We start from the raw sequence: 17,894 nt of genomic DNA on the forward strand, positions 1-17,894 counted from the left end.
AAGAACTCCATGTGGTACTCCAATACCTGATAAAGACTCATGTATGCAAAATGCAACCTAAACATGGCTAAATCTTAGTCTATATGACCAAAATGCACATGGGTGAATGGATAAGACAATGGAAATATGCAAGATATCAATATTATGTTGTGTAAAATGTATTGTATATAGTTTGATGTTCACTTCCTTTTTACAATGTGATTGACATATATTATGTAAGAGATGCATTCGTTGTCGTCGAAAATGACATAATTAACAAGACCTCATATACTAAAGCACTATCTAACCACATCATTGTCATATTCACATTCTCTTGAAGCACTCTATTCTATGCTCTGAAAATATAATAGTATACTGTTCATCTTCTCCAGTTTTGAATTCCATCTTCACAGTTGCTTGTTGAATCATCAAATCTCTAACCACTAGCATGCTCGCGTGATTCACCTCAAGCTCTAGATCCATTAATGCTGACACCAGCCTTACCACTGGACTTGCTTGATTAACCTCTAATCTTTGTATCCCAACCGATAATCTTCACTGCGATCTTTATCTCCACTGGTCTAATCACCATTATCGAGAACGATAATGATAGTTTTCTACCAGTGCTCACTTTTAATATGGTATTCCGGCAACCTCTGTATTTCTAAAGCAGTGTTTTGATATGCCATCTTTGCCTGTTTTTCAGATTTTTTTTTTCTTTCTATTAGTCTGAATAGCATAAAAAAGTTATGAAATTTCTTTCTACTGATACAAGGGATAGCTAGATCCGAACCACCATTTAAATTGCATGGGCTGAAACCTAAGATCAAACTGGCCAAATTAATGGAGTCCACAAAAAGCATAGTTATATTGATAAACTTACCTTTTTAAATAGCCTAAAAGTACTGTATTCTTTTTTTTTAATGAAAGGTATTGTATTTTTAGTAGGGTTTATGAACAATTACGTAAACAACATTTCACTATAATAAATTGATCTAATATCCATTACTGGAACATAAAAAATGAAAAACCAGAAATCAGTGTAAACTTTTTGAAAACAAATTTGTAATATATTCGGAAATGGAATCAAAGCAGCAAAATTGGAAAAGCTGCCAAGTCAGGAAAATTAACAATTACGTAAAATATAGATTTCGCTATAATAGTGATAATTCCATTAATAGAAACGTAAAAAATGAGAAACCACAAACCAGAATAAGCTCTTAGAATTTTTTTTTGTAAAATATTCAAAAGTGGAAATAATAAAAATGGAAGAAATAAAATTGAAAATTCAGGACAAGTAACTGATACGAGAAAAGTTCATAATGTATAAATATGTGCATGAATGATCAAGTTGCATAGAGTCTCAAAACTAAAAAGTATTATTCAGTCACCATGTCTTTTGCAATCCGAATGATGATCATGACCCTCTCTCTTCAAATCCTTACAGCTTTTCTCTTTATTACTGCCACAGCATCATCACCACCCCCCAGCGGCTTCACCATGGACCTAATCCACCGTCGCACTAATTCATCTTCTTCTCAACGTCCTAATACTGATGATCAACTCCGATCATCTCCTTACGCCGATTGATAACTACGAGTATCTTATGAAACTCCAAATAAGTACACCTCCTGTCGAGATCGAAGCAATCCTATTACGATATACTTTGATATATCTAGTTTAGACTTATCTATTAGCTTATCCTTATCTCGATTGTATTTAGTTTCCTATTGTCGATATGTTTAGGATCTCCTAGCTTGTATATAAACAGACCTTATGGTCATGAATGAATAACACAAAACTTTATATCGAATACATAACTTCTCATGGTATCAGAGCCACGACTTTAAGTTATCGATTTTTACCGCAAAATACGACTCACGACCTAGCTTAAAACAAAGCTCGAACGACTCTCTATCTTAACCTTCGACTTGAAACCCTCGACAATGGAACAAACTCTCGCAACTACATCAACGGCTCGACGACGGATCTCCCCCTACGACTTGTCAGCCAACGATAATCCTGGAGCGGTTATCTCTCAACCCTTGCTCAATGGACGAAACTATGATGAATGGTCACAAAATCTTCGTGTCGCTCTCAGTGCACGTAAGAAATTTGGTTTCATCGACGAAACTATACCTAAACCAGCATAAGACTCAACAGACTTTGAAGACTGGACAGCCAACAACCACCTACTCGTCAACTGGATCAAGCTGACCATCAAATCTAAACTACGGTCCAATATCTCTCATAAAGAGTATGCCAAAGACTTATGGGATCATATTAAGAAACGATTTGCTCTCAAGAGCGGTGCACGCTACCAACAACTCCGTGCGTCCCTTGCAAATTGTAGACAAGTAGGATCCTCCGTTGAAGATTACTTTGGCCGACTCACAAGAATTTTAGATTCAATGGCTGAATGTCTCTCGACTAAGACCTACAGCTGCGGGAAGTGTGAATGCAATCTGATGAATGCTCATGAAACAGAGCGTGAAACGATTCGAGTGTATGATTTCCTATTTGGTATCGATGACGTTCATAGTTTTGTACGATCTCAGATTTGTGTACAAATCCCATTGCCAGACCTCGACATGGTTTACCAAACTATCGTTCAGAACAAAATTGTGCAGCTCAACGCCAAAACTGATACTCCGTCCGTTTTGAGTTTTTCCGCTCAAACAGATAACCGACCTTCCTCAACACCGAGACAAAACAACTCCTATCGACCACGACCACCGAACCCTGACGAGAATGCAACATGTACTAGTTGCAGAAGACTACGACATCGAGCTACTTCCTGTTTTCGAGTTCTTAATTTTCCAGAATGGTGGGGAACTAGACCACGGAACCACACAAAATATCAAGGAGGACAAGGCGTTGCACAACCGACTGAACAAAACACAGCTGCACGTGCAAACACCTCTCAACTAGTTAACTCCAAGAACGAGATAGCAGATAATCTGACACTAACCTACAACGATCGACAAGGTCTTACTGGCTTCTCAGACTCCCAATGGCAGACACTGGTCAAACTACTCAACCCGACAAAACCTACTACCGACGGAGATCGACTAAGTGGTAAGAACAATGATCCTGTTTGGATCCTTGATACAGGCGCCACTCATCACATGACTGGCCGTCTCGACCTGCTTCACGACACACATCTCGTATCTCCAATCTCGGTAAAATTACCAGCTGGAGATAACGTTTTAACTACAAAACGAGGAACAATACGACTGACTTCTTAGATATAATTGCAAAACGTCTATTATGTTGATGGCTTCCACACGAATTTAAAATCTTTTGGCCAACTTCTTACAGATAATTCTCTTGTCGGCCAAGTGACTGATCGCCTTGTTGTTTTGCAGGACCACACTACGAGGACGCTGATTGGAGGGGGTGAACGAGAGGGAGAAGGACTGTATTTATTCCGAGGTTTAGAGACTGCAGCTACTTTCAACGCTTCAACAAGTGATGAAGGTGTTTTGTGGCATCAACGTCTCGGACATCCATCTTCCCGCATTATCAACTTACTTCCTGGTGTTAAACTTAAGTCTAGTCTTGCGCTTTGTCTATCTAGTTGTGATGTTTGTCTTCGGTCAAAACAAACACGAAACTCGTTTTCAGAGAGTTATAATAAAGCATCATCTTCTTTTGAGCTAATTCATTGTGACCTATGGGGACCATATCGCACTTCAGCATTCTGCTGGTCCAAATACTTATTAACCATCGTTGATGATTACTCAAGAGCCATCTGGCTTTATCTACTCCTTGATAAAACTCAAGTTCCCAACCGACTTCAAGAGTTCATCGCTCTTGTCAAACGACAGTTCGACCACAATGTAAAGATCCTCCGAAGCGATAATGGCACCGAATTTATGTGTCTCACAAAATACTTCAGGGAACAAGGCATCATACATGAAGCCTCCTGCGTGGGAACTCCACAACAGAACGGTCGTGTGGAATGAAAGCACAGACATATCCTGAATGTAGCAAGAGCATTGCGTTTCCAAGCTGGCTTACCGATCGAATTTTGGGCTGAATGCGCTTTGACGGCATGCTATCTTATCAATCGTACGCCATCGAAGCTCTTGAATGATAAAACGCCCTTTGAGATGCTCTAAACGCCAACCATTGTTCGACCAGCTCCGTGTTTTCGGATGTTTATGCTACGCACATAACCAATATCACAATGGCGACAAGTTTGCCTCCCGAAGCCGTCGCTGCATATTCATCGGATACCCTTACGGCAAGAGAGGTTATCGACTATATGACCTGGAAAAATAAGAATGTTTCACCTCACGAGATGTTCTCTTTCAGGAAAACGTTTTTCCTTAACTAGAAAAACAACCCGACACACCTATCATACAACCACAAACGGATTCACTTACAACCACGATCTCTGAAGAACTTGAGATGCCCTTATCCGATATACCTTCGACCTCGACTGATATACCTTTGACATCGACTGATTTACCTAGGACCTCGACATCGACTGATATACCTTCAAAATCGACCGCGACTACCACACCTTTGATCTCTCTTGACACTTCTACAACAACCTCAACGGCACCTACCACTGAACAAGAATTAGGTCGCGGCCAACGAACAAAGAAACCTTCGACACGTCTTACGGATTTTGTTATAAATACAGTCTCTCTCACTCCTCTCACAGCCTTCGCTCCATCAACGTCCTCAGGTACGGTCTATCCCATCTCTGATTATTATACGACTGTTCGTTTTTCTCAATCACACTGCAGTTACTTAACGGCTCTCTCACTCGTCATGGAGCCCCGTTCGTTCAAAGAAGCGGTACTTCTTGATGTCTGGAAGAAAGCAATGCGTTTCGAGATCGATGCCTTAGAATTGAACAAAACTTGGGATTTGGTTACATTACCTCCAGGCAAAACGGCACTTGGCTGTAAGTGAATTTTTAGAATAAAACTAAAGGCTGATGGAACTTTGGAAAAATATAAAGCGAGGCTCGTCATTCTTGGAAATCACCAAGTTGAGGGAATCGATTATGGAGAGACCTTTGCCCCTGTTGCGAAGATGACTACGGTTCGTATTTTCCTTGATATTGCTGCGAAACAAAACTATGAGGTCCTTCAGATGGACATTAATATTGTGTTTCTTCATGGAGATTTAGATGAAGAGGTTTACATGAAACTACCACCTGGTTTTCAATCCGACTCGGATAATAGAGCGTGTCGACTACGGAAACCTCTTTACGGCCTGCGACAAGCTCCACGATGCTGGTTTGCTAAGCTTACTTTCGCCCTACGCGCCTTCGGTTTCACTCAATCTCATAGTGATTACTCGTTTTTTGTCATCACCAAAGATGGCTCTACACTCCGAGTGCTTGTCTACGTTGACGATCTTGTTATTGCTGGAAACTCCTCTACGGCCATTAATGATTTCAAGTCCTATCTATCAGCGTGTTTTCACATGAAGGATTTGGGTTCTCTCAAATATTATCTTGGTCTCGAAGTTGCAAGAAGCATCGATGGATTCTATTTATGTCAACGCAAGTACTGCATTGAGGTCATCACTGAGGTCGGCCTACTTGGATGTAAGCCTGCCGGTTTCCCTATTGATCAGAAACACGGGCTTGCTTTAACGAAATCAACTCCTCTGACCGATCCTGCCCGATACAAAAGACTCGTAGGACGACTGGTTTATTTGGGAGCAACACGGCCTGATTTAGCATATTCCATTCATATTCTGACACAATTCATGTAGAAACCACAAGAAGCTCATTGGGAGGCTGCAATACATGTTATTCGCTATCTCAAGGGTACACTCGGTCAAGGAATACTGTTATGTGCGGCTCCTCCTATACACGTTACTGGCTGGTCTGACTCTGACTGGGAAGGTTGCCCACTAACTCGACGATCTTTGACAGGATGGATCGTTCAAATTGGTTCTTCTGTTATCTCTTGGAAAACGCAGAAACAAGATACAGTTGCTCTCTCATCTACCGTAGCCGAATACAGAGCAATGACTGAACTGGTGAAAGAATTAAAATGGGTGAAGGGACTTCTTTTCGACTTCGGCATACGACACGATCGACCAATGACTCTTATCTGTGACAATCAGTCGGCCATCTACTTGTCCCGAAATCCATTTTTTCATGAACGCACGAAACATATCGAAGCTGAATGTCATTTCATCCGCGATCATATCATCAATAGAACTATAGAAACGAAACATGTTGTCTCTAAAGACCAGCTCGCGGACATTCTTACTAAGGCACAAGGACGAAAGGAGTTTGACATTTTTCTTTTCAAGTTGGGCATTCGAAACTTGTATGCTCCAACTTTAGGAGGGGGGGGGGGTATTACGATATACTTTGATATATATAGTTTAGACTTATCTATTAGCTTATCCTTATCTCGATTGTATTTAGTTTCCTATTGTCGATATGTTTAGGATCTCCTAGCTTGTATATAAACAGACCTTATGGTCATGAATGAATAACACAGAACTTTATATCGAATACATAACTTCTCAAATCCTAGACACAGGAAGCGATATCATATGGACACAATGCTTGCCTTGTCTTAACTGCTTCAACCAAAGCAATCCAATAATCGACCCTTCGAAGTCCTTGACCTACAAAGAGAAACAATGCAATACCCCTAATGACCCCTCTTGTGATTATAAGTTGATATAGGGAGACCAAAGCTACTCCAAAGGAAGCTTCGCATCCGAGACTGTCACCATCAAATCCACTTCTGGCCAATCCTATGTAATGCCTGAAACTGTTATTGGATGTTCGCACAACAGCTCAGTGTTTCAAACAACCGGTTCTGGCATTGTTGGTCTAAGTTGGGATCGTTCATCACTCATCTCTCAGATGGGCAAAAACATGCACGGTGCCTTTTCTTTCTGCTTATCCCCTGGGGGAACTAGTAAGATCAACTTTGGAAGTAATGCTATTGTGTCAGGGAATGGGACTGTATCAACACCTATGTTTCTGAAGAAGGCGAAACCCGGTTTCTATTACCTAAACCTAGACGCGGTCAGCGTTGGGGAAACTCGCGTTGAAACACTGGGGACACCGTTTCACGCAGTAGACAGTAACATGATCAACTGTATGCTCCTTGCCCACGAGTTACTGTAGCCTAGTGAGGGAGGCAGTGGAAAATTTTGTTACAGCGGAACGAGTAACTTACGCGGACGGCTCGCTTTTGCTACAAAACGAACACCATGGATGTCTTTCCAGTGATCACAATGCATTTCTCTGGAGGTGCAGATCTTGTTTTGGATAAACACAATACGTATATGGCTTATGGACATGCCATTTGTCTGGTTATTCTGTGTAATGCTGAAGAAGCTCTTTTTGGTAATAGAGCGCAAAACAACTTCTTGGTTGGTTATGATCATTCTTCACGACTGGTTTCTTTTAAACCCACCGATTGTGGTGTTACAGAAGACAAAAAAACCAAGAGACTCAACTTCTGCAGCATCGTTTTCACAGTTTAACATTAAGTTTGTTTTATTTATATTTGTCCTTTTCATTAATTAGACTATAGAGAATGGATTTGTTTTATTTATTTATGTCCTTTCATTAATAAAACGATGGACAATGGATTTGTTTTAAACATCAATATGCGAATGAATTGTTGAGTCGCACTCTTAAACGAATAATAATTGACTGCTTCATCATGACATGTATATCTCCAAGAACTCCATCACTTTTTCTCACCTTCTCCATTGATGATATGTAGGAAGATACTCAGCAGTGTAATATTGTTTCTTGATTATTCTTTGGTGTCCCATCTCCTTACGTTATTTTCACAACTTTCGACCCTATTTTTTTCAAACTTAAAATGATTTTTTTTCTTTTTTTGTTCACCAAATTTTCATTAAACCAGAAACAGAAACTGGCCTCAGGCCCATTAGGTTCAGCCCACTCATGGGTCCATTACAGAAGATCTGTTTAGGGTGGCTTTTGCTAAGGCATCAGCTTCACCGTTAAACACGCGAGATACAAAAGAAAAAGTGATATCGACAAAACCAGAGGAGATCTTTTGGATATCTTTCACAATACCATAGATCTCTGGGTTCTGGATGTCGTTGTTGATGGCTTTAATAAGCGTTTGGTTGTCAGACAACATCTGGAGATCCGAGATTTCCATCGCTGATGCGGAGATGATTCCCGATCGTAGGGCTAGGGCTTTTGCGATCAATGGGCTGGAGAGAAAGTCCTGGGTTGTGGCTCCTCTGTGTTTACAGATTCCCGATGCATCTATGAGAATCCAAGCTAGCCATGCTTTGTTCGATCCTTTGTCCCATGCGGCGTCCGATTTGCAAACCATTATCGTGTTTCTTTCAGGTTGGTTCTGATTCAAATTGGGTTGGTTCTCTGCGCGTTTTGGTATTTGATCCTTCAGTCCTTGCGCGAGTCCCCATTCCTGCGATGATCGTATTGCCCTCGTCGCCGTTTCCTCTGGTGTAGAGAGTTGGTCCTCGAAGATTAGTGTGTTGCAAGCAATCCACAACGCCCAACAAACCCAGGGGAGGATGTTTCCTGAGACTCGTGATGGTAGCAAGCAGACATCTTTACGAAATTTGATGATTGCGTCTTTGAAGTTTCTATCTGTTGCGATCGACATTCCTCTGTGTAAGGGGATTAGCTCCCATACCCTTTGTGCGAAGGGGCAGAAGAAGAATGTATGCATAGCAGTTTCAACATCTTTGCATCTTTTACAAACCGCTTCTGAGTTAATGCCTCTGTGTTGCAGGTGAACTCCCAATGGAAGAGCGTTCTGAACTATTGACCAGAGAAACATTCTCATTTTGGGAGAGAAGTTGCCTCTCCATATATCTTTGATCCAGTCGAAGCTATTGGGATCTGCTGGTTCAGGATTTGCTTCTCCCATAGAGGCTGTAAAATAACCCGTCTTGGAAGAGTATATACCTGACTTTGCTGCATGCCAAATATACGTATCTGTTGCTCCTGTCTCGCTTGGCCTAATGCATTTGACTCTGTCCGCAACCAGAGGTATGAACTCTTTTAGTCTTGATTCACCACTTCATTTCAGATGTTAGTAGATCAGATACGCGAAGGTCCATTCCTACCTCTGGTACTGGCCCATAGATTTTAATGTTCTCTTGTAGTGTTATCCATGAGTCATTCCATACTTTAGTATCCTCTCCATTCCCTATAACCCTCCCCACGTTTCCTTTTAATAAGTCTCTGCAGTGTAGTATACTCCTCCAGCCATGTGAGCACACTGCGGGGGTTTGGGCTTCGACAAAAGATGTTTTGTGACAATATTTTCCTAGCAGTATCCGAGCTAATAGATAGTCAGGGGTCGTTAGGATTCTCCATGCCTGTTTAGCTAGGAGCGCTTGGTTGAATAGTTGTATATCTTTGAGTCCTAGGCCTCCCCCCCCCCCCCCCCCCGCTTTTGGTTTAGTCATTTTGCTCCATGCTATTCAACACATCTTTTTGGTGTTGTTTAGAGAGTCATCCCACCAGAAGCGGGTTAAGACTGATTGTATTCGTTTGCACAGACTTGCAGGGATTTCAAAGCAAGACATTGGATATGTTGGGATGGAAAGCAGGATTGATTTGAGCATAGTTAGTTTTCCCGCCTTGGATAGTCATCTCGTTGACCAGCTAGAAGCTCTCTGTCTGATTCGTTCTACAATGGAAGTAAACATATCTCGCTTCTTCCTGCTAAAATACTCCAGTAGTCCAAGGTACTTACATGTTCCCCCTTCTTTATCAATGCCCAGTAGAGTTTTTGCTGCGGTTTTCTTGTCTTCTGGTGTTTTACTTGAGAATGTGATTGATGATTTCTCCGAATTGATCTTTTGGCCAGAGGCCTTCTCATAGTCAAGGAGGATGGACTTCAGTTTAGAGCAGCTTTCGGGGGAAGCATTGCAGAAGAACATAGTGTCATCCGCGAATAAGAGGTGGTTCACCCTCGGACTTCCACGTGCTACAGGAATCCCCTGTAAGGTTCCATCTCTCTCTGCCTTACTGCATAGGCCTGATAGTACCTGTCCGCATAAGATGAAAAGATAGGGAGATAGGGGGTCTCCCTGTCTTATTCCTCTGTGTGGTTTAACCGACCCTAGTACTGTCTCATTGATTAGATTGGAATAGGAAACCGTTGAGACACATTGTAGGATCCAGTTAGTCCATTTGTCGTAGAAGCCTAGTCTCTGTAGAACTTTCTCTATAAATTTCCATTCAATGCGGTCATATGCTTTAGACATATATGTCTTGACAGCCATGGTGCAATTCTTCTCCGCCTTTGAATGTTTCAGGAATTGTAACACCTCATGTGTTATTAGGACATTGTCAGTGATAGCTCTGCCTGGAATAAATGTTGATTGATTCTCAGAAATGATCATATTTAGGACCGGTTTTAGTCGTAGCGACAATACTTTTGATATGATCTTGAAGTACACATTGCATAATGCAATGGGTCTGTAGTCAACAACTCTTTTAGCTCCAGTCTTCTTTGGAATCAATCTCACATGAGTGTTGTTTTGCGAGGGTCGGATTGTTCCTGTGGTGAAGAAGAGCTGGACTTCTTTGATGATTGCAGGCCCTACCACACTCCAGTTAGCTTGGAAGAAACTAGCTGAAAAACCGTCTGGGCCAAGAGCCTTATCTGGATGTATGGCAAAGGTAGATTCTCTGATCTCTTCTGGACTAGGATCTCTGATTAAGTTCTCGTTGATTTGCTGTGTGATGCAGGGTTGCAGTGCCTCCCAGACTGTATGCTGGCCATCGTTCTGTGAGGAAGAGAAGAGGGAATTGTAATACTTGCATATTGCAGATGCAATTTGATCCTCTTCAAACCAAGGTACTCCACTATCATCTTCCATAACTGCCATTCTATTCTTTGTTTTCCTCCCTTTAGTAACCGCATGAAAGTAGGCAGTGTTAGCATCTCCTAGTGTCAGCCACAATTGTCTACTTCGTTGTCTCCAGAATGCTTTCTCATTTTTGTAAGATTGAAGTAATTGAGCATTCAGTTGGTAGATTAGATCTTCTTTGTTGCTTTTGCTTGACATTGCCTCATCGAGCTGGAGGCGAAGCTCTTTTATATTTGCTCTACTGTTCTCCTGAAACTGTTTGCTCCATCTACAGATTTCTTTGCGGCATCTGGATAGTCTCTCGTCTACGTGGAGCTCAGGTTCTCTGTTCCAGGTATCTTGGATAAGCTTTTTTATTTCGGGGTTGTCGTTTAGTCTTCTGTCAAATCTAAACACCTTTTGACCCTTGCTTCTTGATTTGTCGAGGAAGGAGAGGAGGGGACGGTGGTCGGATCCTTCGAATTTCAGATATTGGCTTCTAGCCGCTGGGAAGAGATCAGACCATCCACTATTAGTCAACGTTCTATCGAGGCGACACTGTACCACATGTGAGCCTGTCTTGCCTCTCCAGGACAGAAAGTTACCATAGTGTTTCAAGTCATAGAGGTCATTTTCGGATAAGAAGGTCCTGAAGGCACAAAAGGTTCCTTTTGCTCTCTCTGCCCCTCCTTTCTTTTCACTGTTGTCTATTAATTCATTGAAGTCCCCTGTTAGGAACCAGGGGTCTCCCGTTCCAGGTTGCAAAGCTGTTAGTTCGTTCCAGACCGCCAGTCTCTTGCTGTGATCAGGCTCACCATACACGAAGGTTGCTTGGAAGGTAGTGTCTTTGTAGTGAATAACTGTGTCAATATAGTTTGGGGATGCTGATCTAACCGTAAGGTCGATGTCCTTTTTCCAGCTGAGTAGGAGACCTCCTCCTCCCGGTGTTATTGGGGGAACTACATAGAAGTTTTCCACCGCCATCCATTCGAGAGTTTTGGTAATCATATTAGTGCCATTTTCCGTCTCCATTAGGAAGGTGATGTCAGGAGAATTCATTCTGTGGATCTCCTTGAGTCTCTGGACTGTTGCAGGGTTCCCCAGCCCACAACAGTTCCAGCTCAATACAGTTAAGGAACCTGGGGTGGAGGAGACCGAAAATCTGGTTTCTTCCTCGAGATTGTTGGTATCAGCTGGATTTGCATTGGTATTGGATGGTCCTGCTCTCTCATTCTGATCCTTTTTATTGTGTTGATTCTTTCCTGAACTTCCTGGTGAGTTCTTGCTTCTTGACGGTGATCCTTGCACTTGTGAAAAATTACTTTTTCTTAGATTAGTCCCTACGAAGATTTTTGGGCTAAGGCCTATTTTTGTCTTTGTAGGTCTTCCTCTTTTTCTCTTCTGTGGTGCTAGCTCTGGTCCTCCCTCTATTAGTATCTCCTGGTTTTCCTGAGGGATTAGGACTTGGTCTGGTTGGAAGCCAGAGTTTGATGTTGTTGCTGAGGTACTGTTGGTTGCTGTGGAGCATTTCTGATTGCGGCTGCAATAATTGTTGATGCAGCTTCCTCCATATCTCCTATTGCATCACTTATGAGTACTCTTTGGCGTCTAGCTGCTGCTTCCTTGGGGTCTGGGCAGTTGAGGTACTGTAGTGTTACCTCGTGTAGTTCCTCCATAACCTCTTCTGTTGAGGGAATGTGATAGATGTTTTGACCACTTTAAGTTATTGCTGTAGGTTCAGCTCTCGGGTTCCCTCTTGGTCCATTAAGTTCCGCGGTTTACTGTTCTTCCTGAAGTTGTGGCGCTTTTTCGTTCCACTGTTCGTTCTCGTTCTGGGTATTATGAGGCAAGGTTGGTAGAGGTGGGAAGTCAGTAATGCTCAGGTTTCTCTCTAGAGGCCTCATTCCATTTGCTGGATGGGTATTAGTTTTGTCCACAAGGCCCACTTGCTGTCGAGGCTCCAGTTCTGTCGGAGTGGCTCCCCCTTTGGATCTTTCTACCCATTGGTAAGATTGAGTTATGCGCGTCTGTTTTGGTAGGGGTCTCCTTTCAGCCTCATTGTGCAGTTTGTTGACAGATGAGTTTCATTCTGTGTTGTGATTTTGGCTGCTGTATTCCGGAGTAATCTTTTTTCTCAATGGTTTCGTCTGTATTAGCTTTATAGGGACTCTTTCTCCAAAAGGTCTTCCATGTCTGTCCACTGTCTCTCTGAAGGAGGAGTCTCTTCCAGTGGCGTGGTTTTGGACTCGTTGGTGGGGGGGGGGGGGGGGGGGGGGGGGGGGGGGAAGTGGGGGCCTGGCGGCTTTCTCGTGTAGGTCTGGCTCCTTTCATATGGTGAGTATTGTCTGGCTCCTTTGTTTTCCTCTCTTGATGAAGCTTCGATGCGCTTGTGTTGTGTGTTCTCTGTTTGGATCTGGGAGCAGTATCTAGAGCTGTGAATCAGAGAGTTGCAATTTGAGCAGTATCTCTTCAGGCTTTCATATTCCAGGGTGACCAGTGTCTCTTCTCCAACTTCAAATTCTACAATGGTCTCCATTGGAAGTGGTGCTAGACCGTCCAGAGATACACAAATTTTTGTTGAGGTCTGGGTGATCTTGTAGTCCTCCAACGTTCCAAGATCCTGGCCGATGTCGTAGATCATCCTCTCATGCCAGTAATGCAGGGGGAGTCCTCTAAGTTGGATCCAAAAGGGGATCTGAGAAGGGAATGTGGGTGAGATGATAGGTTCCCATCTTTGGAGGATAACCATCCAAGAGTTAGAGTGGTATGGTCGGTTCACTAGTACGCTCCTTAGGTACTCTTCAAGTTCGAATCTGAACTGAAATGTGTCATGGCCTAGATCTGAGCCAGAGACATTTCCATTCAGTACCCATGTCTTCGGTAGCTCCTCTAGTAGTTGCAAGATTCTCTGTTCTCTTGTGTTTGTGAGCCGCCCTATGAGCTTGTTGATGTTTGCCTGTATGAGAGCAGAGTTGTCGAAGGCAGGGGCTCTTATTCTCATGCGTCCTTTCTGGTTATCAGGCAAAGCGAGCCCTTTTCCTTTCTCCAGCGCTGTGAGTCTTCTTGCCATTCTAAGTGCAGTTTGGGGAGGTTTGAAAGGATGTAGAGTCGGTAGCGTTGAGGTGGCTGTGTAGGAGAGTAGCTGTCGATCCTATCACAGGCCCTCGGTGGAGGGGCGGAAGACGGGGTCTCCGGCCCGGAGTGGAGGAGGTTGCGACGGCTTTGTGGCTGTTTGAGGTTGAAACCCTAAAAACTTACTATTTTGGGTAAAGAAAAGTGGTTGAGATTTGAAAAGGAGTGAGAAACAAGGAAGAAAGGTGCAGCCTTAGGACTCGGGTCAGAGAGCAAATATGAGTGAAAGGAACTATGATATATAGTCTTTCTTCGGCTTCACTTAAAATGATTATTCTCAAAGAATAATATGTTCTACAGGAATTTTGATGAATACCGACGTATTACTTTTGTAGATCTGGTAAAATAATATGAAGCAAATAAAGATGTTATTTCCCTAACCTCAATACAGATCATAACGCATGAAGAAAAACAGAGGCAGAAAAAGATACAGTCAAAGTGAGAAGGCAAGCCATGGATGAAACAATAAGATAACGATTAGGAAAGATGAGTAAGGTTGGAAATATTTGAACCATGTGATCAGATGTGATTCTGAGCTTGGAAAATGAGCTGTCCTCTGAAAAAATCCCCATGTCTCTGCGATCCTTCCAAAATGCACGTATAACAGGTTAAAATTTCTTTGACCAAAATCTATGTCGGTTTTCTCACAAAATTATGCAATCTAGAGTTCCTCTCTCACAGAATTATGCAATCTAGATTTTAAATGGATTATACCTATAAAGACAAGAAGTACCCACTCAAACATAATGTAGTAAACATAAACAATGTGACGGAGCATCTTAGTATCCAATGTAAACATAGAAAATGCCTGCTCCTGAGAGCATGACCAACATGTAATATCTTGGGAGGGAGTTGATAGTTGTTCAATATTATTACAATGTGATAATGAATGCATTTCATGAGACTTCTTAGATAATTTATTTCGAGCTCGATTCCTTTCTCTTTCTCTGTTTGTAAAGTCTTCATCATGCATTCGTGATTTCGCCTCTCGTGGGGGCTAGCAATGTGAACTGCAGTGGAACATGCACTGAGATTAGGATTCACCAAGATTATCTTCAATTCAGATTCGAAACAACTTGTAGGAGCAATCAACGGCTCACTCACTTTCTCTGATCTTCATGAAATTTGTTCTGATATCCATCTTTTGTGGAAAAACTTTGATTCGGTTCTGTTTAGCTTCTGCCATCATGGTTCTCTTTCTTTTGAGGATGGCTTGGCTAAACAGTCTTTAAACTATTTTGTATCAGAATCCCATTAAGAAATGAAGTTGTTGTTGCACAAAAAAAACCTAAAAGTTTTGTATTTTTTATAAGGGTTTAGAACAATTACGTAAAAAACATTTCACTATAATAAAGTGATAATATCAATTACTGGAACGTCAAAAAATGGAAAACCAGAAAATCAATGTAAACTTTTAAGAAAAATTGTAATATATTCGGAAATGGAATCAAATCAGCAAAATTGGAAAAGTTGTCAAGTCAGGACAGTTAACAATTACGTAAAATATGCATTTAGCTGCCTTTTTTTCAAAAAAAAAAAATGCATTTAGCTATAATAGTGATAATTCCATAAATAGAACGTAAAAAACTAGGAAACCATAGTAAACTCTTAGAAACAAAATTGTTAAAATATTCAAAATGGAAATAACAAAATTGGGAAAATGACAAATCAGGAGAATTAACAATTACGGCTAAAGTCCACATACTGTATAAATATGTGCATGGGATGATCAAGAAGTTGCATTGTCTCTCAAAACCTAAAAACTATTACCCGATCACCATGTCTTTTGCAACCAGAATGATGAGCATTATACTCTCTCTTCAAATCATTACAGCTTTTCTCTTTATTACCGCCACAGCCTCATCACCTCCCAGCGGCTTCACCATGGACCTAATCCACCGTCGCACTAATTCATCATCTTCTCGACGCTCTAATGTTGATGATCAACTCCGATCATCTCCTTACGCCGACATCTTCTTTGAAACCTCCGAGTATCTCATGAAACTCAAAATTGGTACACCTCCTGTCGAGATCGACGCAGAAATAGACACAGGCAGCGAGATCATATGGACACAATGTCTGCCTTGTCTTAACTGCTACAACCAACGCAATATAATATTCGACCCTTCGAAATCCTCGACCTACAAAGCGAGAACATGCAATACCCGTAACCCTTCTTGTAACTATGATTTGGTCTACGGAGACCAAAGCTACACCATAGGAAGCTTAGCAACCGAGACCGTCACCATCCAATCCACTTCTGGCCACTCCTATGTAATGCCTAAAACCGTTATTGGATGTTCGCACAACAGCTCAGGGTTTATAACAACCGCTTCGGGCATTGTTGGTCTAAGTTGGATGTCTTTATCTCTCATCTCTCAGATGGGTAAAGACATGCTCGGTGCCTTTTCTTACTGCTTTTCGCCTGAGGGAACTAGTAAGATCAGCTTTGGAAGTAATGCTATTGTGTCGGGAGATGGGACTGTATCAACACCTATGTTTACGAAAACGGAGAAACCTGGTTTCTATTACCTAAACTTAGACGCCGTCAGCGTTGGGGAGACTCGCGTTGAAACATTGGGGACACCGTTTCACGCCGTAGACGGGAACATGATGATAGACTCTGGAACCACCTTCACCTACTTGCCCGCTAGCTACTGCAGCCTAGTGAGGGAGTCGGTGGAAAAGGTTGTGACTGCGGAACAATTTACTCTCTCCGACGGCACGCATTGCTACAAAACGAAGACGATGGATATCTTCCCAGTGATCACAATGCATTTCTCTGCAGGTGCAGATCTTGTTTTGGATAAAAACAATACTTATATGGCTGACGGAGAAGCCATTTGTCTGATGATTATGTGTAGTCCGATGACACCAGTTGCTGAAGCGGCCCTTTTTGGTAACAGAGCACAGAACAACTTCTTGGTTGGTTATGATCGTTCTTCACTACAGGTTTCGTTTAAACCCACCGATTGTGGTGTTACAGAAGACAAAAAACCAAGAGACTCAACTTCTGCAGCATCGTTTTCACAGTTTAACATTAAGTTTGTTTTATTTATAGTTGTCCTTTCACTAATAAGACTATAGAGAATGGGTTTGTTTTATTTTTATATGTACTTTCATTAATAATACTATAGTGAATGGATTTGTTTTATTTATATATGTCGTTTCTAATAATACCATAGAGAATGGATTTGTTTTATTTAATTTGTCCTTTCTTTAATAAGACCGGAGAGAATGGATTTGTTTTAAACATCAACTAGATTTTGAGGGTTTATTTTCCTTTTTTTTTTCAATTGACAAATATTTAGTAAATGTCATATTTCATATATTTGTGTTTTATTTTATAAAAGACTTAAACTTTTATCTTTCTTTATCGTGTTTCATTTTAAATGGCTATTTATGTTAAAAAAAATTAAACTTAATTTCTTTAATGAATTAAGTTGGTATAACTCTGATAAATTAATTTTACTATGTGGTTAATATTTTTAATAAAAAAATTATATACTTTTAATAAATATTTATACTTTTCAATGAAAAAAATCAATTTTTTTATGAATGCTTAAATTATATTAAGAAAAGAAAAAAAATAATTAAAAATGGTTGAAAAAAATTATTTGAACTTGGATTCAATGACCTAAAGAAAAAAAAAAGTGAGAATTGGATCTGATTTCTTAATCGGTCCAAATGGCCCAAGAGAGATCTGATGTGGACATTGGGCTTGATCCGAAAAAAATGGCCCAATATAAATATGTTATTAATATTACTTGATTGCCCTTAATGAAACATGCAATGTTAGTAAAGAAAGGGCAGACTAAGGTAAAAAGGACAATAGAATTCTGCTTTAATAGTATAGATTTATGTTAAAAAAATTAAACTTTATTTCTTTAATGAATTAAGTTGGTATAACTCTGATAAATTAATTTTACTATGTGGTTAATATTTTTAATAAAAAAATT

At 41.0% G+C, this 17,894-nt stretch overlaps 2 protein-coding genes and 1 pseudogene across 2 annotated transcripts; 2 read left to right on the top strand and 1 right to left on the bottom strand.

Annotated features, from left to right (window-relative positions):
- Positions 1–55: 55 nt before the first annotated feature.
- Positions 56–7,860, top strand: LOC106423902 (annotated as a pseudogene).
- A 38-nt stretch (positions 7,861–7,898) lies between these two features.
- LOC106423903 lies at positions 7,899–8,867 on the bottom strand. The gene has a single exon (XM_013864654.1). It carries the CDS (start codon positions 8,865–8,867, stop codon positions 7,899–7,901), a length of 969 nt encoding a protein of 322 aa, XP_013720108.1.
- Positions 8,868–15,660: 6,793 nt separating this feature from the next.
- LOC106437304 (aspartic proteinase CDR1-like) lies at positions 15,661–17,263 on the top strand. Its single transcript, XM_013878213.3, has one exon. It carries the CDS (start codon positions 15,661–15,663, stop codon positions 17,020–17,022), a length of 1,362 nt encoding a protein of 453 aa, XP_013733667.3. The 3' UTR covers positions 17,023–17,263.
- The last annotated feature ends 631 nt before the right edge of the window (positions 17,264–17,894 follow it).

The sequence above is a fragment of the Brassica napus genome, chromosome C4, assembly GCF_020379485.1.
Source record: "Brassica napus cultivar Da-Ae chromosome C4, Da-Ae, whole genome shotgun sequence".
Lineage (NCBI taxonomy): Eukaryota > Viridiplantae > Streptophyta > Magnoliopsida > Brassicales > Brassicaceae > Brassica > Brassica napus.

What these genes read in the sequence shown, in the direction of transcription:
- LOC106437304 (XM_013878213.3), top strand. Translation starts at nt 15,661, where the DNA reads ATGATCAAGAAGTTGCATTGTCTCTCAAAACCTAAAAACTATTACCCG.
- LOC106423903 (XM_013864654.1), bottom strand. Translation starts at nt 8,867, where the DNA reads ATGGGAGAAGCAAATCCTGAACCAGCAGATCCCAATAGCTTCGACTGG.